Below are 21321 nucleotides of genomic sequence, written 5' to 3'. Positions count from 1 at the left end.
GTCACAGCTGGCAAAGGGAGTCAGATCCCCACCGGTATTATCAGCTTTATGACTACAGCTTGAAAATAAAACCCTAAAAAAAGACCAGCAGGTGAGACGCTGATGCCTGTTGGAGACGGTGGGGGATTCTTTTCATCATTTCTGTCTGGAAAACAGAGCTAACGTTTGTGCTGAAAGTCAGACAGACTGATCAGCGGGGGCAGAAACATCTTTATCACCCCCTTCCTGCCCCCTTTTGACTGGAACTCCACTCCAGACTCTCCATGGTTTAACTGGAAGCAGTGGACCTGACTGGTCACCTCTCACTGGATCAGTGGTTACTGTTCCATTAAGTGGAAGGTGTTTGGACTGCATCCTGACATCCCATCATCGCTGCTATTAGAAGATTTTAATAGCTGATGTCCAATTCTTTTTTATTCTCGCTAAATATTGGCTAACTGACACATTAATGCACCAGAATGGCTTCCTGACTGCCGAGTGCCGCCCCCCCCAGCCCTCAAACTGTCACTCCGGCTGTAATTGGACTAAATGCTGGCGTTCAGCTCTTCAGCACCTATAAACAGCAGGCAGGCCTCTAATGTGTGTCATTTTGCAAACTGTGAGCGGCTCTGGCTCGTTGGGTAGAATTCTGTTCAGATCTGTGAGCTGATGGAGACGAATGGGCCGGGGGGTGGGGGGGTTCTGGATGGGTTCTACGTCCCAGCTGAGGAAACAGAGCCGCTGGCTCGCACCCAGGGGACCGGATGCTGCAGAGAGGATGAGCCGGATGAATGAACCCGCCTTGGATCCTCTGATGCCCGTTGGCTCCATAGGGGCCGTCAGGAGTGGGGGGGAGAGACATCATCACGGGTTATCGCTGTGATCTGGTTCTGTGACGGTGACGCATTTGGGTCACAAATCCTCCATGAAAATCAAATGTGAACATGAGTCAACATTGGGATCAGAACCAACGCCGACGAGCCAATCAGACGTCAGAGTGGATGGAGTTCAACAGCAGGTGGCCGCCGAACGCTCCAGCTTCACGTCGTTACTCCCCTCCATCGCTGGGTTCTGGGAATGTGTTCACAGCTCATCTGTGGTTCCCTAGGGGGTGGGGGGGGGGGTCCCCATATGGAGCCCTCGTGTGTCAGGAGGCCCCTGAACCTACAGTTTATCATGTATTAGTTTACAAAATCACTGAAACAGATGCAGATAAAACTGCATAAAAACATCCAAATGACCACCTATAGTAGTAAATGTTCTGATATTCTGATATAATACTATGAAAACAAATATTTCTTTAAAATAAAAAACATATGAACAGACCGTTATTAATATGTGAGTATCTGTTGCAGTTGTTCATATCTATGAATGTTCGTAAGTCAGATGTTCTTATCTTGAGGACTTCATGTATAATGTAATACTGTTTCACGTGTTCCACTTTTCAAAATGACTTTGGTGTGCGTGTGTGTGTGTGTAGACCTGGAGCCGTTCTGTGTGGACGTTCTCTTCTTGACCTTCTGGGGCAGAAGCTCAAACAAGGCTGGAGACCTCCTTTAATGGTCCAGACAAGCTGATGTATGAAATACTGTAAACACATAAGTGTTAAATATGTGTTAAACAGATAAAAAGTCAACGAAAATCCTCTTCTTTTAAATGCTCTTCACATGTTCAAGATTAGCGGTCTGATCGCCGTTGGGTCCATGAGGTCATGTTCCTGCGTTCTGATCATGATCATCCGTTAGACCAGATGTTCTGATGCGACACTGGTTAGAAATGTTCAGCGCTCCCCAAACAAGGAAGTGTTTTCAGGAGGGATTGCTGGAGTTTGGAAGACCCCTGTCCTCTGAGGCTGAGGGGTCATTTCTTAGGTCTCAATGGTGTTGAACTTTGCTGCTCCTCGTCATTTCTGTCTTTGTGTCAACCTCCACATCCGTCCAGTTCTCCACCAGCTGCTGTAGCGAGACTGTCTGAGCTGAAAACAGTGAGCAAGTGACCCATTATATACAGTTAGTACGTTATATAACCACCCAGAGTCAGTGTGGAAATAGGGCCCTCGGGACATTTACCTGTTCCTCCTGGATGGTCCTGGGTTACCCCCAGGCCACTTAAAACATGTATTACCTCCCCCAACTTCTAATCATCCGAGATCCCAGTAGGTGCATGAAAATCTCCAAGGGTTGGGGGTTGGGGTTGGAGTTAGAGTTGGGGTTGGTGTTGGGGTTATAGTTGGTGTTGGGGTTAGAGTTGGTGTTGGTGTCGCAGTTAGAGTTGGTGTTGGGGTTTGGGTTAGAGTTGGAGTTGGGGTTAGAGTTGGTGTTGCGGTTAGAGTTGAGGTTGGGGCTGGGGCTAGAGTTGGGGTTGGGGTTAGAGTTGGTGTTGGGGTTGGGGTTAGAGTTGGGGTTGGGGTTAGAGTTGGTGTTGGGGTTGGGGTTACAGTTGGTGTTGGGGTTACAGTTGGTGTTGGCGGTAGAGTTGGGGTTGGGGTTGGGGTTAGAGTTGGTGTTGGGGTTGCATGATGGTTCTTGAGCCACCTAGACTTGCTCCTTTGGAGACAAAGGAATGAGATTCTTTAAGAAGAAACCCCCCCAGGGACTCTGTAACCCTTCACTGCCCTCATCATGGACCCACCCCCCCTGTCTGCTGCAGATGAAACACACTCTGGTACTTCACCGCTAAGGAGATGCACAAACTGGGGACAGCGAATGGGCTCCCGTCATCCCAGTCCCCCCCATGTTTTATTTGCCACAGCCTTTCTTTACCACAGTCTAGTTTCCATCTGCACTCAGAAACCATTCGCCCCAACTTTGTTTAACCCCTCTGAGGTCTACCAATATGCTGATGATGATTTTCTATTCATGTGTTTGTGATAAAGTGATGGAATGTGGTTTGAAAGCCCCGCCCCCACCGCTCCAGTGGGTTAAATGAAAAGCTGGGATGTCGTAATGTCAAACGATGACGTCCCTGTTCTGATTGGCTGTCGCTGTGAACAGTGCCAGACTCATCTGGAGCGCTGAGCAGCCAGACATGTTATAATTAGTGGTCTGGGGCGGGTGGAGCCATCGGTTTGACGAGTTTCCATTGGCTGTTGGATGTTTGGAACGAGCCGCTCTGCCATGTCTCTGAAGCGCCACACACACACACACACACACACACACACACGCACGCACACACACACACACACACACACACACTGTTGACAGCCATGTTACCTTTTCTCATGATTCAGCCATTATGCTAATATCTCCTTCCTCATTCGCATTAATTCTCTTTCTGGAGGGTCTGGATCTTATTTATTGGGGGTTTTTTTTGTATTGATTAGTATTTATTGGTATTTATTAGCCCCCCTGGGGACTAATAAAGTTTTTTTGAATTGAATTTGAATTAATTTTAAATCAATAATCAGAGACTCGTCCAATCAGTACGATGACTGTCTCCAACTATCAAATCTAGAGAAATGGGGGGGGGGTACAGCGGTTAAACTTGACACATGTTAACGCTCAGAAATACGTCCAGAGGTGGTGAGGACCCCCACCCACCCCACCCCCCAGCTATGAGCTGCTTTTTCCTTCCCCCAGACGGTTGAGCCTTTTTCTCAGTAACGACTGAAACGTCCAGGAAGTTGTAATCTCTGACTGTTCGTCCTGCATGGCGGGGGCGTGTGAATAAATCTGGAGGGTCCTGGTGTGGGGGGGTAGGGGGGCAGAGGAGGATCTAATCCCTTTACCTTCTGCTGACTCGTCAGCCTCCGCCGCGGTCACCACTGCAAAACCTCTTCTGATTGGACGACAGCAGATCCCATCGCCTCAGGGTTCCTCCTGTCATCCTGTCCAGAAACAGGATGTCACATGACGGAGTCACAGCTGAGTCCAGCCCCTCGTCTCCACGGTTACCGGAAGTCGCTCTGATGATTCATGGGGGTAACACCCTGGGGCGCCGCCGGGGGCCACGCGGCGCCGCCGACCCCGCCTCCATGTGCTGTTGATGCAGGTGGGCTGCAGGTCCTCAGTGATGTTGTGATGGATGGAGCCCCCCCCCTCCCCCCGCCCCCCCAAACACGGGGCCGTGACCTCCGACCTCCACTTTCATCCAACTTAAACATCGTCACAAAGCCGGGACTCAGGGGCCCCCACCTCAGCACGTAGGTGAGGGAGGGGTCTGGGGGCCAAAGCTAACAGCACACAGAGTGTGTGTGTGTGTGTGTGTGTGTGTGTGTGTGTGTGTGTGTGTGTGTGTGTGTGTGTGTGTGTGTGTGTCTAGACAGCCTGCTGCTCATACGTGACTCAACGCTGATGACAGACCTTTACCTCCCACCCCCACCCTGACCCCCCCACCTCTCTGTACAGTCAGACATGAACCAACAAGGAGGTGTGCCCCCCCCCCCCCCCATCAACTCATGCCCTGCAGGGGGCAAACGGAGCCCCCCCCTCACCTCCTGACACCTGGACCGTCTCCAGGACCGGAGATCCAGATCGTCTCATCAGGACCAGCTGGATACCGGAGAGCAAACCTCCTCCAATCAGGGAGGAGTTTCCAGACCCCCCCTGTCCCCCCCCCCCTTCAGCCAAGATGTGGTTTAGTCAGAGAAACGTCTTCTCACCACATGTGATCAGTATTGATTATAGATGAATCAGAATGGAGCAGCAGTGATCAACCGGCTGTTTTACGCACAGAGGAAACCCCCACTAAAGTGTGTGTGTGTGTGGGGGGGGTCCGGTCCGGTTCCTCCTCATGTGACTCACATTACAGACATCCGTTCAGAACTTCACGGCTTCAGCTCCGGTTTAAACCTGAGGCTCCTCCTGTCACCCCCCCACCCCCCCACCAGTGCTCAGTGGAGCTCCACAGGCGCGCAGGACGCAGACGGACTCCGGCTCCGGGATTTACTTTCCGTTCTCTCCTCCTCGCGGTGCGTAAAGTTAGTTTGCGTCGGACCGAGCCGCGTCTTTTCTGGACCCCTTCCTGAGATGGAACCCGAGGAGAACCCGGGGGGCGGGGTACCGAGGTTCTGAGGTGACAACATCCATGTTTCATCAGCTCTGAGCGGGGGGGATTAAATATTTAAGGGGCACTTTACCGAAACCCCCGCCGCGGCTCGGTGCGTAATTCATCTCGGTGCGTAATTCACCGTCCGTCCATTCATGCGGTGTCGGAGGCAGAACTTTCATTTCTGGCTCTTTTTGAATAATAATAATAATCAATAATAATAATAATAATAATAATAATAATAATATAATTGTTATATTGCGTCAGCTGCTGTGACTCCTCCTCCTCCTCCGAAGATGGTCGCCTGCGTTCTCCAGGCCCTCCTGGTGCTGGTGATCCTGCCCCCCGCTGCCCCCGGCCCCTGCCCCCGGCCCTGCTCCTGCCCACAGCCCGTGGAGCTCCACTGCACCTTCCGCTCCCTCTTCTCCGTCCCCCCGGCTGTTTCTAAAGACGTGAGGCGCATGAACCTGGGGTCAGTGACTGCTTATGGATGCCTGTTGTTTAGTGTTGTTTGTTTGTTTGTTTGTTTGTTTGTTTGTGACTTTGTTGTTGGGGCTCAGGTTCAACAGCATTAACTCCATCACAGACCAATCACTGGGGGGTCTGCGGAAGCTGGAGCTGCTGATGATCCACGGGAACGACATCCACAGCCTGCCTGATGGGGCGTTCAGGGACCTCCAGTCACTGCAGGTACTGCAACTAAAACACACTGTATGAATGAATGAATGAATGAATGAATGAATGAATGAATGAATGACATCAGCTGGTTGCCTTTATGTTACGTTATTTATTTTGGGGGGGGGGTCCTGTCAGAAGCCCCCTGTCCCTGACGGCTCTCACTTCTGTCTCGGTGACTCTTCTTACCGCTCAGACGAGACGAAGGTTTCTGCTCCTCTTCCCGTTTCACCAGAAAATGTTTCAGATTTTTTTTTTCTTCCTGAAACGAGGCAACAAACACGTCAGATGTTTGTCCTCCAACGCACCCTCACTGTCTATCGTTACACCCCCATCCTGAAACACCCTCCCCTCCTTCAAACGCTGTTGCAGCATGAATGATGACTTGTGATGATTTTCTTCTAGATGTTGAAACTGAGCTACAACAAGCTGAGGGAGATCAGCAGACGGGCCCTCCGGGGTCTATGGGCCTTGGCCAGGTTACACCTGGACAACAACCAGCTGGAGTTCATCCACCCGGATTCCTTCCATGGTCTCACCTCCCTCCGGCTGCTGCAGCTGGAAGGCAACCAGCTCCAGCAGCTCCACCCAGCCACCTTCGCCACGTTCACGCTGATGGACTTCTTCCAGGTCTCCACCCTGAGGCATCTCTACCTGTCTGACAACAGGCTGACATCACTACCCTCCAGGGTGGTGGCCACCATGCCCCAGCTGGAGAACCTGTACCTCCATGGGAATCCATGGACGTGTGACTGCAACATGAGGTGGCTCCAGGACTGGGATAAAACCTCACCAGGTCAGTTCTTGTGATGTTTCTCAGTGGTTCATCTAGATAAATAACTCCACCCTGCTCTAGAGTCTAATCTGACAGTGTTGTGTCTCCCCCAGGTGTCCTGAAATGTAAAAAGGATCGGGCGCTCCCTGGTGGCCAGTCATGTCCCATGTGCTCCTCTCCCAGACACCTCCGGATGAAGGAGCTCCAGGAGGTGGAGAACCTGGTCTGCAGCCGCCCCGTCATCGACTCCCCACGGAGGACGTCCCAACCTGACGACGTCGAGAGTGAAGTCATGGCTGTTGAGGACTTCAGAGAACCATTAGGAACCATCTCTCTGGAGCTGTCAGATGAACATGGGAACGAGGTGGACCTGGAGTGCACCATCGAGGAGCCCAGAGAGCTGACGAAGATGAGCTGGGAGCAGGTGTCCCAGCTGCAGCTGGCCTCCAACGTCACTCTATCGGTGGATCTGGAATGTCCGGTTGATCGAGAAAAGTACGAGCAACTGTGGAGGTTGATCGCGTACTACAGCAGCGTGCCGGCGCATTTAAAAAGGGGAACCCTGCTCAGAGAAGAACCTCATCGGATGTACGTGTACAAGCAGGACGCGGAGAGAGATGCTCAGTACTACACCGGCGTCAAAGCCAACGTCGACGCCCGACCGGCTTGGCTGATGCAAACATCTGCAGACCTTCAGCTGAACAGACTCCAGTCGTCAGCCAAGATTGTAAAACTGAGCCTCAGCACAGATTTATCAGAGGCGGTGAAGGTGGAACTGGTGCGGAGACAGACCAGATCGTGGGCGGTGATCGAGTCCACAAACACCACCCGCAAAGCTTTTAGTGTTATCCTGGGAAGCCCGAGTGAGATGTCCTGTAACGTGCAGAGTTCTGGGCAGCCGGTTATCCAATGGGTGCTGCCAGACGGCTCCCGGCTGGAGGCCCCATACAGCAGTCCAGACAACAGGGTGTCTGTTTCAGGTGAAGGACGGCTGGTCATCAAAGGCGTCCGCCACGCAGACTCAGGAATTTACTACTGCATCGCCAAGATCCATAGAGACCTGACTGTCCTGCCGTTCTACCTGACAGTGCAGGAATCCTCCAACCCTCCCCCAGGAGAGGATGATTCAATCAAAACTGTTGAGGGATTCTCAGGGGGCCCCATCAGCCTGCCTTGCGTGACCTCCGGTTCTCCTGAAGCTGAGATCGACTGGCTCCTACCGAGCAGCAACATCATTAGTTTCCAAGCCAACTCCTCCAGAGCTTTAGTCTATTTAAACGGAACCCTACACCTCCCACAGGCTCAGTTACAGGACAATGGTTATTATAAATGCATAGCGATAAATCAACATGGTGCAGATACACTGGCTACCAAAGTTCATCTCATGAGGCGCAAAGGAGTGATTCGGCCTTTGAGGAAGTTCCCATCAAGACCTCAGTCGGCCTCAGGGGTCAACACTCAGATTAAAGTCCCAACAGAGGAAATAGAGGAGGCGTCAGGCGACAGTGAGGACACCCACACGGGGGCTTCGCTAAACCACCTGGATCCGTTGAGAAAGAGAGTTCCTGGGGGCGTGGCCACAGGCAGGAGGGTCCATCCATCCAGGAATATGTGGCGGAGGCCACAAGTGCTTCGAAAACCAACGGGATCGCAAGTTGAAGACAAAAAGAATACGGTTGAGAGTAGGAGGAGGGTCAACATGTCCAAGACGAAAATCGACCCGGAGAAATGGGCCGATATTCTGGCTAAGATTAGGGATAGAAATGCTCAGAATACAGTGACTCCAGAGCCGGTCCAGAGTACGACGCCGAGGGGAGTCACAGAGATGGTGAGACAGTCTCAAAAAAACCCCAAGGGGTCATCAGATGATGGGGAGGAGGGTCAAGAACACTTCACAAAACCACGTATTCCAACGCAAGATACGCAAACGAAGCCTAATAAACACACAAAAGGCTCGCGTGTGAAAAACAGATTGGCTGGACGGACTAAAGGGCGTAAGACGTCAAACATTCAGCAGACGCCCAGCGGAGACCCTACCGCACCGACAACACCGCCTGCATACAGTTTACAACACACCACCCCTGATACGAGCTGGGATCTGCACACGACTTCAAACGGCACATTCCCCCCCCCACAGACCACATCTGCTCCCCGACACGCCGTCACATTCTGGAAGGCTAGCACAAACAGAGCAAGCAGCGCTAGTACGATCCGTCCACCAGAGAACCAAACCCCGTACGAAGATGGTGACGGAGCCCAAACGGCTGATTGGTCAGAGGCATCTGAGAGGGGCGGGGAGATGGACGAAACACATGCTGCCACTTCTACTAATGACAGAGAACTCTCTTCAACAGGAAGTCAGATTCAGCCCAACCCAAACGAATCCGTAACAAGACGAGAGGGAAATGGAAACGAGGACAAGGAGGTTTCCCCATCACTACCAGACCCAGAGGACCCAACGGATGGTGCTTTGGAATCTCTAGCAACAGCGTCTCCAACAACCACAACTGCATCCACCAATGCAAGAAGGAGAGGTTCTGAGAGGAAGACTAACTCCAAGAAAAAGATCTGGGGTCGTCGGTGGAGGCCAAACAGGAGGAAAAAGAAGCCGCTGAAACCCACACCTCCAACAGCGAGGACCACTGTCTCTCCACAGCTAAGAATAGAACCGGTACAAACGACCACAGTCCGTTTCAGTACCACAGTCCCATTCAGTGGCAGCCAAGCGGCGTCATCGTTCAGCCCGAGTCATGAAGAACTCTCAGCGTCAGGGCGGGATGCCACCAAAGTCTCCGCTCAACCAATCCCTCCGCCTGAGGCAAGCAGCGGCCTCCCACAACCGGCCAAACCGCTGTTCAAAAGCACATCAGCGGTACCGTCGTTTCCAACCGCCGCCCCAGGACTGGATCATGGAAAGACGAGCTCTCAAACAGCTTTGAGAATCTCAGGGACTGCTTCTCCTGCAGAATGGACGGGTGGATTCACATCGACCACTCAGCAGAGTTTTATGGCTCTGGAATTCACAGACGCTCCAAGGGTGAGCGCTACAGAAGACACTGGACCTGTGCCACACTCCGATAACCCCTCTGGGGGGTTTCACACTGAGGTGCCACTGCAAACAGATGGGCTGAACCAATTAGACCATCAGTACACACCTACAGCTTCCAAAGACAGTGGTGTTAATGTCACACTTTCACCATCTCCTTCTGCTTCATTATCTGAGCACGAAATGAGTTCAATGGGCTCAATGACGACGCAGGGTGTCGCTTTGAACACACAACAGATTTCCACGACGGAACATCCTGTGTCTGAAATAGTTCTGGTTCATAGTTCTAGTCCAGATGAAAGCACAAACAGTGAAGAAATTGCAGATATAGAAATCGATGTCGATGCTCCTACTGAAGGTATGGAAATACCAGCTCATACGTCAACCATCTCATCAACGCCCCATGCTTTAAACCCGTCTGTGACGACACCATCGGCTGCACCATCCAACACTCCCTCCACCGCAGCCGCGACTTCTTCTCCTTGGCCCACATTTCCAGACAGCCAGAGTCAAGAGCAACAAGTCCAACCCATCACTACATCAGAGCCATGGAGAACATCAGAGTCCTATCCTGAAGACCAGTCAACCGTTCAGAGCCTGGCTCCATTCATCAGTGTTACGACAACTTCTCCAGCTCTAGAAATGAACAGTAGACAGACCATTAAGCCAACACCCGCCCCGGTTCCAACCGCTGCTCCAAGCCAAACGGGATCATTCAGAGATGGACTGCTGACAAGCACTCAGGATTCCTCCAGAACGCAGCAGCTACCTGGACCCAGAACCGCTCCACCAGGGAAGCCAAGGATCATTAAGAAAAAATTCCAGACTTTCATTGCAAAAGCTGGAACAGATTTCCAGCTTCCTTGTGTGGCCGAGGGTGAGCCAATGCCCTTCCTGTCGTGGAGTAAAGTTACTAAAGGTATGTGAGACTCAAACCCATGTCCACATAAAGGTCACCAATGGTACTTCCTTCTTTACAAACGCTATGGAAAGGGGATATGATCATGGAGCCGGTGTCTCTAACACCTAATATTTTAATGTAATGTAATAATTCTCTGTGTTTAAGGGTTTAAGTTTGACATCTAAAGTTTTATACTGACAAGGATGGTTTATCCTTGTCAGCAGACTCATTACACTCTCAGATAAATCAATAAAACATGTAGTTTTGACATCAATGTCTTTACATGACTCGTGTTGGTAATGTTTTCTGAGGGTTTATTGCACTCATAAATTAATGAAAAATTCATTCTAAATTCTCCAGTCCTGAGAGATTTTACCACAAATTATATTTTATTGAAAGTGTTGAATCAAGTGGGATCAGATGAAATCTTGGGTTGATCAAATTAACAAGATTAATAAAAAATGCACTTATTTAATTTGAAAATTGTGCAGTTTTTGGCCATTATGGAATGCAACTGTTACATCATCATTGTTTTTGGCCGTATTTACTGTACGTGATAACAGAACGTACATTCAATAGCTTTCTGTCCATCTCTGCAGAAGCGAGTATTGCTCAGTTCTCCTTGGCCCAGAGGTTTGAGATACATCCCAATGGATCTTTGGTCATCAGGAACACGCAGCCCACCGATGGGGGGCAGTACCTGTGCACAGCCCTGAACCAGTACGGCACAGACAAGATGCTGGTCAACTTGGAGGTCCTGTCCCACCCCCCACGGATCCTCCATCCTCAACAGAGGAACATCGCTGTGCCTCTGGGGGGTAACGTTGATTTGGAGTGCACAGTGGAGGGGCACCCTTTGCCTCAGACCACGTGGGTGCTTCCAAACCACGCCCACATGGCTGCTGCCCCCATGGACGTTGCCCCTCTACAGCGGGTGTCCATCTGGAGTAATGGAACCCTCAGGATCAACCGGGCCACCTACACAGATGGAGGGATTTACAAATGCATTACCAGCAGCGCAGCTGGGACCGACACAGCCTCCGTCCACCTTCAGGTCTCGGCGTTGCCACCTGTGATTCGACAGACTCAAAGTGAGAACTATACCCTCCAGGAAGGAAGCCCCGCCTCCATCCACTGCTCTGCTACAGGTGCTCCTCAGCCCGTGATTCGCTGGACCACACCTGATGGAGCGCAGCTCACTGCCTCCGAGTTTGTTACTGGACACAACCTCATCGTGTTCCCCAACGGGACCCTCTACATCCACAGACTGGGCCTGGGAAACGGTGGAAGGTACGAGTGTTCTGCAAGTAACGTGGTGGCGTCCAGCAGGAGAACTGTGATTCTGAATGTTAAGAGAACCTCTGCCAAGGCCAGCATCACCTCATCCTCCCCCCAGAGGACCGATGTGACCTATGGGGGGCGGCTGCTGCTCAACTGTGTGGCGACAGGAGCACCAGAGCCCCGAATCATCTGGAGGACACCTTCGAAGAAGCTGGTGGACTCTCAGTACAGGTAACCAATCATATTCAGGGATTTTTTCTCAATAAAAAGTTACAAAAAATACATGTTTTTTTTATCATCATTACAGTTTTGACTCCAGGATCAAAGTCTTCTCCAATGGCACCATCACCATTCATTCTGTGACCGACAAGGACAGCGGTGACTACCTGTGTGTGGCGCGGAACAAAATGGGAGACGACTACGTTCTGCTAAGGGTCAATGTTCTGACCAGGCCGGCGAAGATCAAGCAGAAGCAGCAGCTGTCCAGCCAGGAGGTGGTGTACGGCGGCGACCTGAAGGTGGACTGCGTGGCGTCTGGTCTTCCTAACCCCGAGATCAGTTGGGCGCTACCGGATGGCACCATGGTCAACCCGGTCAAACAAAGAGATGTCAGCGGGGGGCGGAGTCGCAGGTATGAGCTTCATTCCAGAACACTAGCGCTGATTCTTGTGTGTTGTGTCAAAGACATGGTGGTCCTATAATTTGAGTCCATACTGATTTGAAAGATACCTCAAGAAGAAGAGCAGAAGTCATTTAAAATCGTTCTTTCATATTGTCTGGTTGCGGAGGTGTAGATAGAGATAATACCCCCGGTCTGTGGGGCATAGGGGAATTCTTTCATTATTTTACTAAAATCCACTTAGAGCTGGCGAATGATCCGGAAAGAAGAAGTATTTTTAGTACAACTGAATTTGTTGTAGAATTAGGTATTACATCCATTTTTGGAGCGCAGCCAGAGAACAGGGAACTCCTGCCAAGAACTGCCAAGGCAGGAAAAGTGTCTTTATTGTAAATGCTTTATGTGTTTATTAGCACACGTCTCCATTCACAACATTTGAGACTATAGTTCAACTGTTCTATTAAACTGATACGCAGATTCATTACTCGTGGGAAAAACCAATTCTACCTCTTGCGTTGATAATTATGTTAAATAAAGCCTATTCCTCACAAACAGGCATTATTAAAACAATGCATGACTAAAGCACAATTTTCCTATTTAACAATAAACCAGTCATTAGTCAACTGTCATACTTCACGGTAATTTAAACAGCCCCTGAACAGAACTGACATCTTGGAAACTATTCCCAGACTCTACGCAACAGCGAGACCACAGCAGACTAATGACTCCTCACCACCAAAGAAAAGTACTTTGTCTGGCATGTGCTATAATAAATTATATTTGTCATATTTCACCTGTAATTTCCTGTTTCCAGCGATGACACACACAGTGTACCAAAATACAGCTTTTCAATCTATTAAGTCTGTACAACCAAAATATTTCTTTATGACACATAATGAACAATAAATAGAACCAAGGAGGAGAAAATACTGGTTCCTTTGTGGGTCTGAAAATAATGCTGATGACAGTTCATTACATAGTCTACGCACATTTAAAGGTAGCATTCCTCAGTAATACTACAGCCAAGGAGTTTTTATTTGTCCTGTCCAATGGTTTGTCAATTTTATTGTTGCCTGGTAGGCTGCATGGTTGGTTGGTTGGTTGGTTGGTTGGTTGGTTCAGCATCACCACATTTACATGGGCGTAGGTATGGGTGAGAAAATGGGAAAAATGTCATTAAATTTTGTGCTGATCTGGATCCAGGAATTCTTTCACTACTATAAATTGTCAATATTTTCCATAAATTGCACAAATAGTACTGTAGGAAGAGTCACATATAGATATTATGTACTAATGTAATTTTGTTGTAATGTGCTTGTACTGTATAATGACAATGAGGATACTCTGGTATATGAGACAGCCTGGATAACAATCAGGTGAAACATGTAATTAGTTCATCTGTAATCGTGTCTCATCTCCTAATTAGTCACATGTTGTTTGTAACGTTTCTCAATTCTCTTGAAAAGCCAGTAATTCCTGCACCTGGTGAATTTATTTAATGATTATATTTAACTCTTCACACTGCCCCCCCCCCCACCCCAAACCTCTCCCTCATGCATGTGAGTCAATAATGAACCAATGAGGAACTACTGATGCACATCCTGTGAGGAAAGGATCTACCAACATGAGCACAGTGTATAGAAACTGATCAGTGTGATTGAGCAAACCTCTAAGTTGACTAATCAATAACGTTTTCCTTTTTGATTTGTTTTAGGTATGTGGTGTTTGACAATGGGACGCTGTACTTTAACCACGTTGGCATGCCAGAGGAGGGCGACTACACCTGCTACGCAGAGAACCAGCTGGGTAAAGATGAAATGAAGGTTAGAGTTAAGGTCAAAGTAGGAACTTCTGCACCACAAACTCAGGAGAATGACCAAAAGCTGGTCAGGGTTCTCCAAGGTGAGCCGGTCCGACTGAGCTGTGACGCCAACGGAAAGTCTGACATCACATGGATCGCCCCTACAAATAGAGTGATTTCCTCCAGTTTAGACAAATACCAGATCTTAGACGATGGGACATTGGTGATCCAAAAGGTCCAACATTCTGATGGAGGTAAGTACACCTGCATGGCCAGGAACCACGTAGGACGAGAGCTTAAAGTCTTCAAGCTGGAGATCCTGGTAGCGTCTCCAGTAATCAATGGATTCAATGGAACTACTAATGCCATCAAGGTGACCGCAACTCAGGATCAGAAGACGTTTGTGGACTGTGCGGCCAAGGGAACTCCCACCCCTCGAGTCATGTGGGTCCTGCCAGGAAATGTGATTCTTCCTGCACCGTATTATAGCAACAGAATGATAGTTCACCAAAATGGAACCTTGGAAATTAGGTCCCTCAAGAGGACAGACTCTGGGAGACTGGTTTGCATCGCTCGTAATGAAGGAGGGGAGGTCAGACTGGTGGTTCATTTGGACGTGAAGGACGTGTTGGAGAGGCCACAAACGACAAGACCCAAAACTAACAACCTTTCGCTGAGCGTGGGGAACACCATGACTCTGAATTGCACCTTTGAGGGCTCAACACAACCTCATGTCACTTGGGTCTTACCCAATGGTACGCCGTTGCATAGTGGAACTCGGTTCTCCAAGTTCTTCCACCGGCTGGATGGCTCCTTGGTCATCAGCAACCCTTCCATTGCTGAAGCTGGTGTGTATCGGTGTCTAGGACAAACGTTCCAAGGCTTTGCGGAGCGTACGATCACTTTATCTCCCGGGAAGAAGCCAGAGATCAGCAATCGGTACAGCACTCCTGTCAGCATCATGAATGGGGGAAGACTTTTCCTTCACTGTACAACCAGTGGAGAACCTCCCAGATTGACCTGGACATTACCCACTGGGGTGGTCCTCAACAGGCCCCAGAGAGCCGGACGATATGCGATACTTGCCAACGGGACCCTCGCCATCCAACAAGTATCCGTCTACGATCGGGGATTGTACACTTGCAGGGTAGCGAATGAATACGGCGGTTCCGCAATGTCTGTGTCGGTGATTGTGATCGCATCCCCACCTCGAATCACAAGTGGCCCCCCGTCTGTGACCTACGCCAAACGCGGGGTGGCTATTCAGTTGAACTGCATAGCAACTGGGATCCCAAAAGCTGACGTGGCGTGGGAGACACCCGATAAAACCCGCCTGGCCGTCAGCGCTCAGCCACGCCTTTTTGGAAACAAGTACCTTCATCCTCAGGGTTCGCTCATCATCCAGAACCCCACGCAGAAAGACTCTGGCGTCTACCGCTGCACCGCCAGAAACGCCATCGGGACAGACTCCAAAGCTACGTTCCTCAATGTATTCTGAGGAGTCTGGTCATTGGTGGCGGTTTATGTCCATACTGTATGCCCAACCAACTGCCTGTTAAAAACAGATGATGTTTTTAATGATCCAAATGTTGTAGAAACTGCTGATTTGTGAGCTGATTAAAACCTGCAGTGGTGCTTGGAGAGCGTCCACATCACTGGGAAACATCAGTATATCAGGATTCGACGTCAGCGTTTGCAAAAGAAACGCTCCTCGTGTGGTTTGACGGTCACATGGTCCAAGTTGCTTGTGTTGTTTGTCGCTAGCGCTGGTGCTAATTATTCTGGGACACAGATTCAGGCCTGAGTACTTTTAGAACTTGCCACCAAATTATTTACCCAGCAGAGGTAACTGAACTATTGCGCATGCAGCGGCGACCCCCCCCCCCATTAAGAGGCTGCTCCCACAGAGATGAACCCACGTCCGCCCGCTACGCGCTGCTCACTCGCTCCGCGTGACGCTTCACGTCTGTTGGTCTTTAAATGAGGATAAAAATACTGGCAGCGCTGCGCTGTGGCGTTCAGGAGTGGCTCCTTGTTGTCCATTAATTACTGATGGTCGTCCCGCTGCGAGAGAATCCTCGCTCCACGCCGCTTCTCTGAGGCGTTCTGAAGGCGGCTGGACCTGCGGAGATGAATCTCTGTGTGATAACGGCCCCCCAGCTCCACACAACAAACTTTCAGAGAGTAGAAATTTTGCTGTTATAAAACATCTGAGGAACCAACACAAACCAGCAGCTACGTCCAACCGTTTTTCGTATACGACTGTAAATTTAGTTTTTGTGCCCCATTTCCACCACAAGTGAGCTAAGATGTGCTAGCTGCGTTAGCATTCAGTCAGTCGTTTTTTTTTAATAAAATACACCGATATACTGCAAAACGTCAACATATTTCAAGTCACTGACGGAAACGAGCAAGAAACCTGTTTTATGGAGAACCTTGATGTACGATTACGTCAAACTTTGCAAGAAAAAGGAGCGTTCCTGCATAAATACCTTTGTTATTAGGCTTAAATTGACTATAATTCATCAATATTACAACTATAACATGACATAAGACAACATGACATTGAATCTGTGGGTCAATAAATACTTTGCGCCAATCAAACGGTTGTTTCTGTGCGAACACGTGTGAACGTCTGATCCAGCATCAAAAATAAAATGTCTCACATGAAAGTTATTGATCGGTTATCGATCAGCAGGATGCCTCGGGTGCTACAACAGTTTCAATACGGCAGGTTTTTGTTTTTTTGTTTTTTCTCATCTCTTCCCTGAACCCCATAAACACTCATCTTAAGTACTTCTTGTGTTTTTCCATTACTGGAGTTACACCCCATAATAAGTGCCTTGTGCACGGTTTTTGGTTCTGCCTCTGAAAAGCGCTGATGTCGGCTGTGTGTCCTCATTTGTAAACGGTTTGTCTTTGACAAGCTGTTGTGCGTAAGCGTTTTGTTCCATATTCTAATAAAGATTTCCACGTGTTTTGACTGAACTGAGTGTCGAAAACAAAAGCAGCACAATAATGCTGAGACTGAGGGAAATGCGCGCCGCCGCGCCATAAATACTTCTTTATTATATAGAATGAGACAGAAAAAGTTTATTACTTCATAAACTTATTTCTTATTCATACTCAGAAGTTGTAGTTTTTGCTTAGCTGGCCTCCGAGAGCACAGAGTACAAAAAAAAAAACTCTTGAGAAAAACGCACAATTTACATTCCGGGTGAAGGAAGTAGGTCAGCGCTGAAGAAGGAACGTGCGATCATCGCTTTGGGAATACAGACGCAGTCTCGTCTTCCAGTAAGAAGAAACATCTGGAGCTGTGAGGAAATCCCCCATTAGTTCAGCAGGTTCGCCCTCAGACGGTCACGCTGAGACGACTGCGCCTGTGCCTCCTCCGGTCGAGCTGGCGTTCGTCAAGACGAGTCCGGATTGGTTGGCGTCTCCTGCCCACCTGTTGAACCAGTCACGCTAGGTGGACATCAGCAGCTACTCTGGTCTGTGATTGGCTGCGCTGTGCTGCAAACGGTCAGACGGCGTGTCGTCCACAGCGAAGCTGCTGAAGCTGCTGAAGCTGCTGTGATGAATTCCGTCTGGGTCACACTGACGCTCTGCAGAGGAATAAAGACACACAGGTGGTGGAGGAGGAACAAAATGTCCTCGAATGATGGAGATGAAACACACACACACACACACACACACACACACACACACACACAGCTGACAGTCATTACTCTCCCAATCCCCAATTAGTCTGATCACTCCAATTGTGAGCTGTTAGACTCTGGAGCTGCTGATCAAATTAGACGATCGGCTTTTGGGTGTGAATCAAGCAACATGATGATCAGAGGATGGGGGGGTTCAAAGCCCTTCACCCCACAGTGTGTGTGTGTGTGGGGGGGGGGGGGGGCTCAGGATGCTCTGGAAGGGAACACTTCCTCCTCTTCCTCTCACATCACCAGATGGAGGCGTTCACACGACTGTTTGTTCGTGTAAACACACCAGAAGAGCTCACGTTTGTTGAAAATAAAGAATAAACAAGTGAAGTGGGGGGGGGGCGAGGAGGAGCTGTGGAGTTACTGATCACTGCTGTTTGGCTGCGAGGCCTTCAGCGTGAAAAAGAACAAACGATGGTGGACGTGTGAACGGCGGGGCGACGGCGAACGCGACCTTTAATCCACATCAAACCGACTCCGCGGCCGCCGGCGCGTCGGCCTTCAGCTGCATCCGCCCTGACGTTTGCATTCCTATGTGGATGGAGGTGGGGTTTCTTGGAAGGGCAAACGGGTGTCGGTCCCACGCTGTCTAAACAAATAGAGTCGAGAGGCTGGAGGAATGCATTATGGGTAAAAGCTAGGCCTGAGACTCAGGGGGGATGCATTCAAGACTGGAATAGGTTAGCAGAGCTGCTCCCAGCTCCTGTGTAACATTGGTGTGATTTTATAAATTACATTTTCATAGATATTAAGATATTAGATATTATTATCTCTAACTGACGGATGCACGTGTGTGAAGTTGACGCCTTGTCTTCCCATTTTAACCCCATACATCCCAAACATGTTGACCACATGGGAGCGTTAAGACTATCCGAACCGGTTTGAATTTTAATTTTATTTGAATTCTTTTTCATTTCTTTTTAATTTTATTTTTTATATATGTAATTTTATTTTATTTATTTGAATTATTAATTATTTTAATTTTAATGAATTTGAATTTTTAATTACATTTTTAATTAATTAATTTCAGCCTGGGTCCTGCCTGGAGTTTCTTCCTCAATGAAGGAGTTTTTCCCCGCCAACGTCGCTTATGGTCTGGAGGGCTCTGTTGGCTTCCTATCTGTTGAGCACTTTGAAATATCTTCAGAAGTGATCAAGCGCTACATAAATAAAAGTTGATTGATTGATTGATTGATTGATTGACTCCTGTCTCATGTATAATTCATACATTTCCCTTTGATTATCACGGCCTGCCAACTTGATAAATTAACATCAGTTCTTGCAGCGTGTGTTTACACACTTTGTCAGTCCCTCCTTGTAATTACCAGTGAGAAACGACGTGAGTGATTTGTCCCACTCGACAGGTCATATTTATGCTAAACCACACTCAACACAGATGAAGACTTAAACTCCAATCTTCCAGCTAATAATAGGAAGGGATTTACACACAACCCACCTGAGAGGAGAGCCTAACAGTCACTCAGCTGCTGTCTGTTTGCTGGAATAAAAGCTGAGACTCCTGAGCACCCCCCCCCATCGCACAATAGAACCCAACAAAGAGCTCTGTCCTCCCGTCAGGAGCGTCTGAAGGACTGATCTCTGATTCCTGTGTTCAGCGATTAATGAAGGAGGCGGTCAGGGGAAAGGGGATCTGTGTGTTTAATGGTGATGAGAGCAGGGAGGTGTCAGGTCGCCACCCCCCTCCCCCCCCCCCGTCAGCATCAGCATCAGCAGCTCGCCTCCTGCCATTGGCTGTGACGGGTTGGGCCCGACATGAGGAGCAGGATGAGAGACACCACAGGCTGGTGGACCAGGATCACAGCCCGCTGGTGACTCAGTCTATGACATGTATTCATCTGACTTCAGCTTCATTGATTTGTTGCCATGATGGACCTCTGGTTTCTGATGGAGGGGCCACAGTGCCCCCTGGTGGACGAAGAGCATACTTCTCTAAAGATACTCGAATCTAAGGCAGAAATACGGAAGGTGATACAGGTCACGTGATCAGAAATACTTGATAAACGATGAATCTGCTGGTGTCGATCTCTAAAAAAAAAAAAAATCCCACATATTTTTTTATTTTCACATGATTTCACAGGTTTGAGACTCTTTTTTCCTGTCAGCTGTGCTTCGCTTGAAAATAAAAAATGCATCAGAACCCCCACGTGACCCAAACGTATGAAAACATGAACGTTTACAACATATATGTATGAGAATATAAACTTAGGCATAAAATATCAAGATGATGTGTTTTTGAGATGGGGAGGGGGCAAACATGCATTAGTTCTGTCAATTAAAATTATTTTGATAGGCACATTGGGAAGCTATTGACAATCTAACATCGTCTAACTTTATTTCAACTTTTTTAGAGTTACCCACTATGTCCACCAGAGGGCATCACGTTTACAGATCCGTCAAGTACATAAAATAACATCATTGAGACGTCTTTAGAAATAACTTCGTTGTGTGGTTTTCCTCTGAGTAGTTTAACAGATATGAAGCCAGGAAATTCAACGTTAGTATTATGTTTGTCTTAAGGCCTTTGGTGATGTTGTACTTAAAGCAAATCCGTACTTGTGTTAATTTAATTGGTCAAAGGAGAGGAGGAAAGTGTGTTCGTAGGAAGAGAGGAGAGGAACACCAAGAGTATAGGACTGAGAGTAGGGACGTTAAATGTTGGAACTATGACAGGAAAAGGTAGAGAGTTGGTTGACATGATGCAGAGGAGGAAGGTAGACATACTGTGTGTCCAGGAGACCAGGTGGAAAGGTAGCAAGGCTAGAAGTTTAGGAGCAGGGTTCAAGTTGTTCTATCATGGTGTAGATGGGAAGAGAAATGGAGTAGGAGTTATCTTGAAGGAGGAGTTTGTTAGGAATGTCCTGGAGGTAAAAAGAGTGTCAGATAGAGTGATGAGTCTGAAGCTAGAAATAGAAGGTGTGATGTTCAATGTTGTTAGTGGGTATGCTCCACAGGTAGGATGTGAGCTGGAGGAGAAGGAGAAATTCTGGTCGGACTTTGATGAAGTGATGCAGAGCATACCTAGAAGTGAGAGAGTTGTCATTGGTGCAGACTTCAATGGACATGTTGGTGCAGGAAACAGAGGTGATGAGGAGGTGATGGACAGGTTTGGTATCCAGGAGAGGAACGCAGAAGGACAGATGGTGGTTGATTTTGTAAAAAGGATGGAAATGGCTGTAGTGAATACTTTCTTCCAGAAGAGGCAGGAACATAGAGTGACCTATAAGAGTGGAGGTAGGAGCACACAGGTAGACTACATCTTGTGTAGACGGTGTAACCTGAAAGAGATCAGTGACTGCAAAGTAGTGGTAGGTGAGAGTGTAGCCAAACAGCATAGGATGGTGGTGTGTAGGATGACTCTGGTGGTGAGGAAGATGAAGAGGACAAAGGCAGAGCAGAAGACGAAATGGTGGAAGCTGAAAAAGGAAGAGTGTTGCATGACTTTTAGGAAGGAGTTAAGACAGGCTCTGGGTGGTCAGGAGGTGCTTTCAGATGACTGGACATCTACAGCTAATGTGATCAGGGAGACA

The 21321-nt window shown here is 48.6% G+C and overlaps 1 protein-coding gene across 3 annotated transcripts; it reads left to right on the top strand.

Moving 5' to 3' along the window:
* Window positions 1-4839: 4839 nt before the first annotated feature.
* On the top strand, window positions 4840-17040 carry mxra5a (matrix-remodelling associated 5a). Of its 3 annotated transcripts, none has more exons than XM_068309527.1 (8): window positions 4840-4992; window positions 5262-5437; window positions 5526-5655; window positions 6046-6436; window positions 6529-10380; window positions 10962-11874; window positions 11951-12274; window positions 13977-17040. In XM_068309527.1, the coding sequence occupies exons 2-8, from the start codon at window positions 5262-5264 to the stop codon at window positions 15559-15561; spliced, it is 7371 nt and encodes a 2456-aa protein (XP_068165628.1). In that variant the 5' UTR covers window positions 4840-4992; the 3' UTR covers window positions 15562-17040. The 3 variants fall into 3 exon arrangements, with proteins under 3 accessions (XP_068165628.1, XP_068165627.1, XP_068165626.1); XM_068309526.1 differs by having other exon boundaries at window positions 5233-5437; XM_068309525.1 differs by having other exon boundaries at window positions 4840-5094; window positions 5233-5437.
* The last annotated feature ends 4281 nt before the right edge of the window (window positions 17041-21321 follow it).

This window comes from Antennarius striatus, chromosome 24, assembly GCF_040054535.1.
Source record: "Antennarius striatus isolate MH-2024 chromosome 24, ASM4005453v1, whole genome shotgun sequence".
In the NCBI taxonomy this organism is placed as follows: Eukaryota; Metazoa; Chordata; class Actinopteri; order Lophiiformes; family Antennariidae; genus Antennarius; species Antennarius striatus.
Note: the sequence above shows the minus strand (reverse complement) of the source record. Positions and strands in the feature narration are given on the sequence as shown.

What these genes read in the sequence shown, in the direction of transcription:
- mxra5a (XM_068309527.1), top strand. Translation starts at nt 5,262, where the DNA reads ATGGTCGCCTGCGTTCTCCAGGCCCTCCTGGTGCTGGTGATCCTGCCC. An exon ending in GTGAGGCGCATGAACCTGGG is followed by an intron (nt 5,438 to 5,525) that starts GTCAGTGACTGC and finishes GTTGGGGCTCAG; the next exon opens with GTTCAACAGCATTAACTCCA. An exon ending in CTGGTGGACTCTCAGTACAG is followed by an intron (nt 11,875 to 11,950) that starts GTAACCAATCAT and finishes TCATCATTACAG; the next exon opens with TTTTGACTCCAGGATCAAAG.